The sequence below is a fragment of the Lasioglossum baleicum genome, chromosome 16 (genome assembly GCF_051020765.1).
Source record: "Lasioglossum baleicum chromosome 16, iyLasBale1, whole genome shotgun sequence".
Classification (NCBI taxonomy): Eukaryota; Metazoa; Arthropoda; class Insecta; order Hymenoptera; family Halictidae; genus Lasioglossum; species Lasioglossum baleicum.
In genome coordinates, this window is record NC_134944.1 from 5,429,930 (window position 1) to 5,442,818 (window position 12,889).

Genomic DNA, 12,889 nt, shown 5'->3' on the forward strand with positions numbered 1-12,889 from the left:
CACCTGCCAATTTCTCTGGTATTAATTTCCTTTTGTTGATAGTGGGTCAATCGATAATTAAAAGTGTACCAAGTAAAAGCTGATTGGTATTATTGATATTAGATAAATTGGAGGACAGATGACAATCGTCAATGAAACAGCGTCACTCTTTCTTCTCCAGTCAGTGGACAATAGAAATCCAATTTTTCCATAAAAAAAATTCTAAAACATTGAAACTCGGAAATGTTCTTCAAATTTTTCTCCAACAGAACTTAATAAAAATCCACGCACAAAAATTCACAAATTACAATACTAACGAATCAACAATTTCCATCAACAGAAATTCATAAAAATAGACGATAAAAATCCATGATATTCACTAACGAATCAACAATTGCCACCAACAGAAAATAATAAGAATGGACGTAAAAATCCACGCTTAAAAGTCCATAATTTACTAACGAATCGACAATTGCCACCACCAGAAATTAATAAAAATGGACGATAAAAATCCCATGATTTACTAACGAATCAGCCAACAGAAATTAATAAGAATGGACGTGTAAAAATCCACGCTTAAAAGTCCATAATTTACTAACGAATTAACAATTGTCCATTCCACAGGAGATGCCATTATCGCCGACGTCGAAAGCCTTCGAGGTCTGGAACGACACTAGTACTCTGCCACCGATGTACCTGAGGATCCGCTTCTTCAATTGGACGAACCCTCAGGATCTGCGAGTCAAAGGACAGAAGCCGATCCTGGAAGAAGTCGGTCCCTACGTTTTTCGGTGAGCAAAAAAAATAATTACTGAGAAAGTTAATTGAGAGCAAAATATCGCGAAATCGTCCCGACACGATATATTCTCTCGAGGCCACGCTGATGCTCGGTTTCAGAAACACAGTGATCGAGTATCAATTAACGAACCCCGTTCCCCGTGCCTCTGGTACGTCACTGAAATCGGGAACTTGCGAACGGAAACCATTGCGTAACATGGGATTGCTGTTCGATGCGATCTGGGCGTGCGCGAACTTGTCCCGCGATTATGCTAACGATGCCGGTGCCATAACCGGTGCCATCATCGGCGCCGGATCTTGGCCACGGAAACGAATTTTTTGACTGTCTATCAGGGTGAAAAATCGACTTCTGTTTTACATTTTGCTTCTGAAAAATTTTAGGGTTTTTTTTTTATATGGAGGGGAATACGAAAGGAAATATATATATATATTTTTTTATATTGTAGTTGCTATTCCTCTTCGGTAAACGTATTGAAAAAAATGTGTTTAAAGGGTTAATGGGCTGGGTTAAGTTGCAAGGTCTCTGAAGTAGATTCTTCCTCTGATTGATCTTTAGTCGGAGACAATGTGTTAACTCTGTATAATTGGATGGAGGATTTTATAGCACGTTTGATCTGGTATAAATTGACATAAAATAATGTTCGAGTACTACACACAACTGTAAATAGAGTGAATAAATTTTCTATGGACTCCATTTTTGCAATAAGCCTGCTGATAAAAATTAATATTAATAAAAGGTTCCAAAATATTCTGTAAATTCAACAAAAATATTCTGTATTTTCAAAATTTTGTAACAAGAAATTGATATGCATAAGAAGGGAGAACAATAGGGATGAAGAGGAAGAACAACCCTCTTTGATTTACAATTATTTTATCAGAGACGAACAATTGAAGTATCAGAGGATGATAGTTGCATACATCCAGGTGTCCAACAATGATGAAACTGATTAGACATGTGTTCCTTTCTATTCTCGACCATGCGACGAATGCAAAGACGTTGCACCGTCCCGTAGACAAGCCTAATCGATGCATCCACGAGGGCATTCTAATAGGCCGTCTAATCACGATAAGAAAGACATAGTTAACCTCGCGATATTGACTTCTTAATGAACGAGTAAAACGTCTACGACGTTTGCTCGACTGAGACGTAGTTGGTTCAAAAGGTTGCTTCTAGTAATTAATTAATTACTTTCTATTTGGTTGTCCGAGTCAAATAATTAGCAACAGGCAAACCTTCAAGGGCTGACACCCCTCTAAGTATATTTTTCTTTTCAAAATTATATTTTTCAACCTGAACTTTTTTATCTAATAATCTTTAGAACATAAATGAGATTTAATAAAAAATATTCAACTTTTACACAGCTAAAAGATTTACGCATGTTAAGGGCTGATGCAACCCTCAAAATATATGTTTTTCAAACTCAATATTTGTCTTCAATATGTATAAATGAGATTCGATAAAAATGAGATTCAATAAAAATATTCAACTCGTACACAGCTAAAAAAGATTTACGTATGTTAAGGGCTGATGCAACCCTCAAAATATATATTTTTCAAACTCAATATTTGTCTTTTCAGTATAAATGAGATTCGCTAAAAATGAGATTCAATAAAAGTGAGATTCACTAAAAATATTCAACTCTTACACAGCTAGAAGATTTACGCGTGTTAAGGGCTGATGCAACCCTCGAAATATATATTTTTCAAACTCAATATTTGTCTTTTCAATATAAATGTGATTCGATAAAAATATTCAACTCTCATGAACATTTATGTATCTGTATACTATTTCGTAAGCTGACACAGTTTTAATATTCAGTGAATTCAGTATTAATTTTCTTCTGGCACAAATGAAACATTAATTTCCATCGTGCCTCAAAAAATATGTAAAGGAAAAGCTGCCCCATCTTTTGCAAGCGTCCCAGAACCAGATCTGAAACAGTGTCACAGACATTAATCGTCTTTCCATTCATGGCAACTCGACTAAAAATCTACCAACAAAAACCCACCAGCTATAATGCAATACCAGGCACCAAGATAAAAAAAGTTGGTCTTCTGCAAACTGGGCCAATGAATAACAAAATGAAATTGAAAATGCTCTGATCACCTTGAGGGAAGATGATTGCAGCACAGGTGATTTTATTACTGCAGAATCCCAGGAATGCAGTTCCGAAATCGAACGTGTTTATCCACGTTTAATCCGTGGTCATGGTGTTCTGGATCGAGAGTGCAGTCGCGCATGCACTTCCAGTTGCAATGGGGTCATGGTTGCAGCGCTTGCACGCCCCATAGTGTCACTGATGCGTCCCGATCATAGAAAATACGATCTAGACCAAAAAATCGACAAAACATACCCTACAAAAAAAAAATATAACTCGTGCAATTTTTATTATTTTTACTTGAAAAAAATCACACGCGTGCTTCAAATACCAGTGAACATATATGTGTAAAATCCCAAACCAAAAAGTTCAGTACTTTTTTCCAAAATAATTTCTAAAGCCTAACCCACATTTCTTTCAGAACATCCCCTATAAAAAAATATATAACTCGTGTAATTTTGATTATTTTTACTCGAGAAAAATCGCACACATTCTTCAAATACCAGTGAACATATGTGTAAAATCCCAAACCAAAAGGTTCAGTACTTTTTTTCAAAATAATTTCCAAAGCCTAACCCATATCTCTCTCAGAACATCCCCTATAAAATAATATATAACTCCTGTAATTTTTTTCTTATTTTTACTTGAAAAAAATCACACACGTGCTTCAAATACCAGGGAACATCTGTGTAAAATACCAATCCAAAAGGTTCAGTACTTTTTCCGAAAATAATTCGTGCAAGAACGTTCTCGAAACCAGAGTCCCCCCTCAAGGTCGAAATTCTCTTTTCCGTTTAGAAGCGTGATTAGGATAATGGAGGGACAGTTTCCACCCCAAATGGGACCCTGTTTCTCGTGTTCGGTTTCCGAGACGGTTGCACAACAAAAAGATTGCGCTGGCAACAATAAGAGAGCATTAAGGCGCATCCGCGCGCTTAGGCGGCCGTCAATTGTCGCGTCAAATCTAATCAACGGGAGACACGTACGGATATGTAGGCTAAAGCATCGAATCACGGCTCTCTAATCGTGGCCAAGCGAGTTCCCTAATTGACCGTGGAGCACCGCGGAACTGATTCTAAACAGCGGCTTTCTTAATTGCATACTGCACGCTCCGCGAGCTCGCCTAATTCCACGCGATGCTCCACCGGTTTCCGTTCGACCACCGACATTAGGCTGCTGGGTAAACATTCATGTGTGTTATGGAAACTGTCCGACCAATCAGCAATTGCGTAACCAAGTCAAAAATCGGTTAAACTTTACTTTACCAGACTCAAAATTTGTGCCTTTCTCCTATAAATAAATTATGATGTATTTGGTATGTAATCGATCCTGTATATTATTATATAATGTAAATAGTTAAAAAAGCCTGTAAATAGGTCAAAGTTTCGATCCTGTAGGATCAATGGTTCAGGAGTTATGCTTGCTTAAAGTTGAGCAATCTGCAGTGTTTTTGATAGGTACGGGCGCCGCCATATTGGTTTGTAGTGACGACCGCGAGCTTCTTACCGAGCGGAACCGCTGGTCCCTGCCGCACAGTCATTAATTATTCTGCTCAGTAGGCGACGCGACGCGCGACCTTCACTACAAACCAATATGGCGGCGCCCTTACCTGTCAAAAACACTGCAGATTGCTCAACTTTAAACAAGCACAACTCCTGAACCATTGATCCTACAGGATCGAAACTTCGATCTACAGTTGCACCGGGTACTAATCTATTGGATTAAATTCCAAATACATCATAATTTATAGGAGAAAGGCACAAATTTCGAGTCCGGTAAAGTAAAGAGCAGCCCAAGAATCTTCTGAAAACGTTCTCAACCCCTTGCCGTACTTTGACGAGCCAGACTCGCGATGAAGATTTTAACAAAGTCTTTTTAGATGAAATAAAATTTTATTCGTTTGTAATCAATATTTAAGCATTGAAATAAATGTAGCCATACAGAAAATATAAATTTTCCCTTCTCTTCCACGTCATTTTTCGGTATAAAGACGTTCTAATCACTGTAACTGTAAAAGAAGAGGTACGACAAGGGGTTAAAGAGAATAAATCAAATACTATAATAAATTATGTTGCAATCTATACCGCTCATTGACAATATTTAACGACGAACCACATTTTTATCTCGTTTCTGGTTTTCACAGTCGACTGGGATCATTTTTATTCAGACTAAAAGCCGCAGTTTAGTAGTTGATTCTCTCTCAGAAATTTTACAGATTCAAATATTTGTACAGGGTTCGAACAATTTTTCTTCTTGTGGCAAAAATGCCGTACACTTGACGCAAAGTGATACTAGCAGGTTGCACTTGAGGTGATAAAATGAAGTACACTATATGTGTATGCTGAGGTGCAGTCATGCAGAAGTTGCGTTTTTATCGCGACTGCATCGTCGTGCTTGTCGACAAACATCGATCGTTGATATCAACAAAAAGTCTCATTAAGATGCAAGAATTTTTTTTCCGTGAAGGTCGATTTCACAAAATATGTAATAACTGGGGAAACATGTTTTTTTTTTGCTGATAAAAATCTGCGTTGTCGATGGAAAATTTTGTGATTTGTTGTTAATGCAAAATTGCAACATTTCTGCAGGGAAGTGCGGCAGAAAGCGAACGTGACATTCCATCCGGAGAACAACACCGTCAGCTACTTTTATCGAAGATGGTGGTACTTCGTTCCGGAGCTGACCAATGGCTCTTTGAGCGACCCGATCATGCAGTTGGACACCGTCGCTCTCGTGAGTATACAGAAACCTTGAATCGGTGATTTTAATTGCGAGTCTTCGATCGGTTGCGTTGATTTTACCGTTGACATTACTGCCGATAAAAGTGGCTCGATTAAACCGTTGTGTCGGGTTGAATTAGCAACGATTTTTTTCTGTGTACGAGCAATTACCTTTTCTGCGCTTGACAGTATATTATTTTCATAATCCTTTACAAATGATAATGACTAGATTGAACATCGTTACGCGATTCCTAGATACTTCCCCCACTCTCAGACTTCATTGTTGATGGGTTGGCAAGAAAGTAATTTCGGTATTTTAAGGTGGAATAAAAAACCCAATTTATGAAGCTACCAGAACGATAGCAAAAGATCATCGAACAAAATGCGAAATATTTTACTGATTAACGTTCATTGCTCGAATAGAAAAACTGGGTTTTTATTTTACCTTAAAATACCGAAATTACTTTTTTGCCAAACCTATAGAACAGTGACGGGCACGGTTGGGGCCCCTCAAACGTTTTGCTTCCCCCACCAAGCTCTCTTTCACGCAGCGCGTACCTTTGTTAGGTTCGTCAGTGTCACGTGTCTCCCCACCACGCGACAGGCGCGTCATTTCTCCATGGTAACGGCGCACACTGGAGTGGGGCAGTGAGCGCTACGGTGGAGAAACGGTTTTGTCTCGATTTAAGCAAATGTGGTTATAATAGTGGGGACCTTGCAGTATCCCCGGAGGGGAACAAGTTGGAACTGCCTGGCTTAAATAATTAATGCAGTCCGAGAAGATATATTTTGTGTAATGTAGTGCTTAAAAGTAGAAATATTGTGTTTCTCTTTTTGAAGTGAAACTTCTTTGCTGAGGGGCTACAATTTTCTAGCGTTACGGAAGTCGAGTGTAACGACAATTTTTAACGTAGAAAAAAACTTTCTTACCCCGACGGGATTCGAACCCCGGTCTATCGCTTGGACAACCGACGATCTTAGTATGGATTTATAGTGGAGCTGCGAGCATCGATGATAGCGGCGCGGGGTGAAAAGAAACCAGCATTCGTGACAACATGTCGACACATACTAATGAAAGAACATATGTATTTTCTTTGTTTTTCTTTGTTTTTCTTTTTTTTTCACCGCACAGCTCACCTCGTTGCTCCACTATAAATCCACCCTTAGAATGATGGAGAACATTTTACTTATACATATCGCAAAGAATAAAATGCTGCAGCGACAGAATTTCTCTTTTTTTTATGACAATTTCGCATTCATCACGAAAGAACCGTTGCACTAATAATATGCATACTAATAATAATTATTTATTTCTTTATGACAATTTCGCATTCATCACGAAAGAACCGTTGCCCTAATAATATGCATACTAATAATAATTATTTATTTCTTTATGACAATTTCGCATTCATCACGAAAGAACCGTTGCACTAATAATATGTATACTAATAATTTATCTCTATCTACACCCAATAAGCAAGAAGTTTCACTTCTGTCGCGCGTGGACTCCACGCACACGATTTTTATTTATTTGTATTAATTTTTATCTACACTGTGAACCGTATTTTCAAGAGGGTAAGAATACCGTGTGAGATTACAGTTGACGCATGAATGATAGTAATACACTGACGGTGGACTGAAAACCTTGAAAATCGATTCAACTTTCCAGCAACGAATACATTGACCTATGATCTCGAGAAGTTCCATTGAAATTATGCGATATTCTCGTTAAACGCTCGATTGTCCGATGCGCCAATTTATTTGTCTCCTCGAAAAATTTATTGGTTTCCTCGGAAAACACTGTATTCAGCGCCCGCACGTGTGCATTTCGTAAAACGTTAAATCCGTGTCCAAATATAGCGTGGAATAATCTCCGAGAAATACACAGCTGCGTTTAAAAATCGAGACTCGCCGCTGCTATCTTCCGAGTCAATAATGCGGCGAAACATTTGCTCGTATCGTGTTGATCCATGAACTGTGAAAACTTTTTCCGATTAGATTTTTTCCGATAATCGACTTTATATCTGGCTGTGTCACTAAGACACGTCGATAAAAATGTGCGTACGTCTGACGAGCCGATTCTATTTTACACCTTCAAAATTATCCATTCATTTATTAGTTGAAATCAAAAATAAGGGGAAACAGAAAAAAATAGAATGAAATCGGTCAAACAATTAAGCTTCACATTTCCAAAAAATTAAAAAAAAATTCCACGACAATTCACAAAATTTAAAATCAATTTGAAGTAACCGCTACAATTTACCGTTTTTGTTCGAGCTACCCTTCGAGTTATATCGATTTTTCAATAAGATCTCGAGATTGCTATTTAAACCAAAGTGATCCTATCACAAAGTACCATTCTTCACCTTCAATTTGAGCCCTCAAACTTCCAAAAATTCCTACGGGAACACATTTTAAAATCAATTTGAAGTAAAACCTACAATTTTGTCGTTTTTGTTCGAACTACCCTTCGAGTTATATCGATTTTAAACAATATTTCGAGTTTGCTATTTAAACCAAAGTGATCCTATCACAAAGTGCCACTCTTCACCTTCAATTTGAGCCCTCAAACATCCAAAAATTCCTACGGGAACACATTTTAAAATTCATTTCTTTCTGATACAGTCTAGCAGACCACAAGCACCCCATAATATTTTTATATCACCAGGTTCCTTAACATGATATTCAATAAATGTAAGGTGGAGTGGGGTAAGTGCGCCCTAGTTTTTGCAAAGTTGAACTTTAAACTGATGTATTTTCAGTCTGGTATGTAAAAACTTAACGCTCTTGGTATCAAACTCTTGCCACAGTTATTACTGATGAGTTAGTATTATGTGGGATTCTAAATTTGCTTGAAAATTATCATTTTGATAGGATATTGTACAAAGTGTCAACTAGGACGCACTTGCTCCGAAAAGCGGGGCAAACGTTGCAAATTTAGATATAATATTTAAAATTGATCAGGTATATACTGCATACAAAGATTGTGCTTTTCCCCATCAATTAATTACTATAAATTCGTGGATCGCAATAGAACGGAAGATCCTCTGGACTCTTAATCATCCTGATGAATCTCCTCTGATTCCAGTCAGCAAAACACAAGGTGCGCTACCGTGACGAGATGATGCAGACCACCCTGTCCTTCCTATTGTCTTCCTCATCAGTGCACACCATGAAAACTGTCGGCGAGCTTCTATTCGAAGGCTATGACGACTCGTTGATCAAACTAGGAAGACTGGCTACCATGGGGGAGGACATACCACCCTTCGACAAGTTCGGCTGGTTCTACATGGTGAGTTTGTTCAGTGTCTATAAGATCCATAGAAAATTGGGTTCCTTCGCGGACAGGCAAGTTGAAATTGTTTATTTAATTGTGTCGAGGGCGTGTAGAAGGTCGAAGATGCGATTTGCGCTGTCGTAGCAACGGCATTGCAGCCGGCGATAAATTATTCGCAGCGAGACTTAAATTGCTACTGAATAGGACAGGTCACGTGTAGGTCGCTGAATGACGAATGAAAAGCAATGGGAGGCATATTATGTATTAATTCGTTCCGTCACGCGTGCAACATTTATGCCAATGCACACCTCGAGATCTAGAGGAACACGCTCGGACCCCTCGGAAAGATTCTCCGGCCCCTGAGGAATTTATGTGGGCCCTGGAAGAGAGCTCTGCTTAGGGGACTCAACCGTTTAGTCCAACCCTCGACAATTATAAATTTTCTTGGCTTCAAGTCAGCTTTCGACAGCGCTTTTTATTAAAGATAAAGAACTTTTATTTGAAGAATAGACCTAGAACTATAATGAACTTTTTATTAAACTGCATCGTGATTAGACTGCAACCCTTGATGCAATGTAAAATATTTGTGCTTCAAAAAAAAAATTGATTTGCCTCATTTTTAATTTTTCTTGACTTCCAATCAGCTGTTGACTGCATCTTTAATTCTTGATATATACTGCACGACTAATCTTCAACCCTTGGTGCAATATAAAATATTTGTGCTTCAAAAAAAAAATGTACTTACCTCATTTTTAATTTTTCTTGGCTCAAATCAGCTGTTAACTGCATCTTTAATTCTTAACGTATGCTTCATGACTAAAAACCTGCAACCCTTGGTGCGATATAAAATATTTGTGCTTCAAAAAAGAAATTTGATTACCTCATTAATAGTTTCAATATTCGCAAAATAATATTTGGACATGAATCTGGCAGAGCTCTGATTAAGGGACCCTCGAGTCCAACCCCCGATGACAATTTTAATTCTTCTCAGCTTTCGACAGCGTTTTTAATTTTTGACATGTGTTTCATGATTAAACTGCAACCCTTGATGCAATATAAAATATTTGTGCTTCAAAAATAAAATTACTTCCCTCTTTTAAGAAAATAATGTATCCAGATGAATTCTTGAAGCTAACTTAAATTGCACCTCCGAGTCATTTTACTGTGTTCCTTATCAAACCATTTAGCTCTCCATTGTATTTCGTAAAAGTTTCATTGTATTATATTGTTATAGAATGTTTAGAGACATTCTCGGAATTTATACAAAGTTATACAAAGAATTTATACGAAATTGTACAAAGAATTTAAACAAACTGTGCATTTCTAAAAGTAATTTTCTGTTTCTTCAGAGAAATGGATCGACGATGTTCGACGGCCACTTCAACATGGACACGGGTGCAGCAGACATCAGTCAGTTCGGCGTGCTGAAGAAGTGGAACAACAAGGACACCACCGGATTCTTCAGGAGTCCTTGCAACGTTGTAGAAGGAAGCGCAGGAGAGTTCTGGCCGCCGTATCGTCGAAAAGACGAGATAGTGCTATTCAGCGGCGACTTGTGCAGGTCAGTGATAATAAGAAAGGGAGACCGCGCCCGGTTGATCGTTAATTAGTCTCGTCGACGGGCGCTAAATTGAGCGTCGCCGAACCTTGGACAATCTTAATTCCCACGTTCCCCCATTAACCTCCGAGACATGCAAATTGGATCGTCCGGTAATCCTGTTTGAACGTCGCAGCCAATCAGTCTACTGGCGCTTACAATGTGCTGCCATACTAATTAGGCACCTTGACGATGATTTGTTTCGATTAATTAGTTTTATGCATTCCTTAAAATTTTTTTCGGTTTTGTACGAACTACCCTTCGAGATTTATCGATTTTTCAACAAGATACCGAGAATGCTATTTAAACCAAAGTGATCCTATCACAAAGTGCCATTCCTCACCTTCAATTTGAGCCCTCAAACTTCCAAAAATTCCTACGGGAACACACTTTAAAATCAATTTGAAGTAACCCCTACAATTTTGTTGTTTTTGTTCGAACTACCCCTCGAGTTATATCGATTTTAAACAATATTTCGAGTTTGCTATTTAAACCAAAGTGATCCTATCACAAAGTGCCATTCTTCACCTTCAATTTGAGCCCTCAAACATCCAAAAATTCCTACGGGAACACATTTTAAAATTCATTTCTTTCTGATACAGTCTAGCAAACCACAAGCACCCCATAATATTTTTATATCACCAGGTTCCTTAACATGATATTTAATAAATGTCTCGTTGTTCTTTAATTCTTTATTAGACCCTTAACATACGAGTACACGGAATCAATATTCCACAACGGCGTGGAAGGCTACCGGTACCTCCTCAGCGAGAAGACCCTAGGCAACAATACGAGAAGACGCTACCCCCATGATCAAGCAAAATACTTCGAACCTACCACTACCACGGAGGATTTCTTCGAGGCAGAACATTCTTCAGAAGTGACGGACTCCCCTGACGAAGACCCTGACATTGTAAACATAGGCAATTGTTATTGCAATGGGAGATGCACCCCCATAGGCTTGATGAACGTCAGCTCTTGTCGCTATGGTGCACCTGTATTCGTCAGTTTGCCTCACTTCCACAGAGCTGATCCTAGTCTTAGGGAGAGGTTGGTTGGATTGAACCCTGACGAAGAGATGCATGATTTCTCCATCATGCTCGAACCGGTGAGTTCATCTATAGATCTTGATTATTAAACAATTCATCCATAGATCTTGATAATTCCAACAATTTTAAAATGAATAAATTTAATAAAATGAATAAGATGAATAAATTTAATAAAATGAATAAGATGAATAAAATTAATAAAATGAATAAGATGAATATAATTAATAAAATTATGTAATACAATTAATAAGATGAATAAAATTAATAAAATGAATAAGATGAATAAAATTAATAAAATGAATAAGATGAATAAAATTAATAAAATGAATAAGATGAATAAAATTAATACAATTAATAAGATGAATAAAATTAATAAAATGAAAAGTTTGTGAAACTGGTCTGGTACTGGGAAGTATACTGTTAATGTTGTAAATTATTATATTGTTTTCCGAACTGCCTAATCCTAAAGAATGTCTTATGCTTTCAGACGACGGGCATTCCCTTGAAAGTGTCAGCAAGGCTGCAGGTGAACGTTCTCCTGGAGCCATCAAAGACTGTGTCGTAAGTACGTTTCCAATTAATTAACATCGAGAGTGTCCATGTCGAATCTTGCATATTAGGGGTGGGCGGGTTCTCAGAAATTCGGGTACACATAGTAGTGTAATTTTAAATACTCTTAGTGGGTGAAATTGATTTGCAAAAGGGTGAAATTGGTTTACAAAAGGGTGAAATTGATTTGCAAAAAGGTAAAATTGATTTACAATTATTTACAATTGATTTACAATTGATTTACAATTGATGTACAATTGATTTTAGGCTATACAAGGAGGTGCCAACGATCTACTTCCCAATGTTCTGGTTCACGCTGGACGTCGAGGCCACGGACGAATTCGTGGACGACCTGAAGACGTTGCTATCTCTACCCGATGTCTTCAGATACATCGGTGTGATCCTCTTCCTCGTTGGATCGCTGACGATCTTCACTGTAGCACTGCTGTACCTGTTGAGCAGGCAGCGAGCCAATTCAGCGGCCAGTGACAAGGTACTTAACTCTTGTTTTAAAAGGGGATAGTCTCGTTTCCAGAGATGGGGTTTTTGAGTAATCAAAAGCGCTAAACAAGTCCTATTATTCAGAAGCATAATGTTGAATACTGCAAATTACGCCTCGCAAACTTAAAAATAGGACTTTTGAGGGAGACAGCGATCTAGATATTCTAGATTGATCTTTTATCTAGCGCTTTTGACTACTGAAAAACCCCATTGAATGCATTATCGAGAAATGAGAAGGCACATCCCGCACCCTTGCAGTCCTGGGTACGAGTCTACCCATTTAAAAAATTCCTACGATGAATGTTTGCATTAATAAGAAC

The 12,889-nt window shown here is 38.0% G+C and overlaps 1 protein-coding gene across 4 annotated transcripts in view; it reads left to right on the plus strand.

Moving 5' to 3' along the window:
* Positions 1–12,889, plus strand: part of LOC143217389 (protein croquemort) — a 29,420-nt gene that overhangs the window by 14,702 nt on the left and 1,829 nt on the right. For all 4 annotated transcript variants that reach the window (XM_076441630.1, XM_076441628.1, XM_076441629.1 and 1 more), the window contains exons 3-9: positions 604–770; positions 5,465–5,609; positions 8,685–8,888; positions 10,223–10,434; positions 11,170–11,578; positions 12,007–12,080; positions 12,336–12,561. In XM_076441630.1, the coding sequence (XP_076297745.1) occupies positions 604–770; positions 5,465–5,609; positions 8,685–8,888; positions 10,223–10,434; positions 11,170–11,578; positions 12,007–12,080; positions 12,336–12,561 (1,437 nt within the window). The remainder of the gene's footprint in view (positions 1–603; positions 771–5,464; positions 5,610–8,684; positions 8,889–10,222; positions 10,435–11,169; positions 11,579–12,006; positions 12,081–12,335; positions 12,562–12,889) is intronic.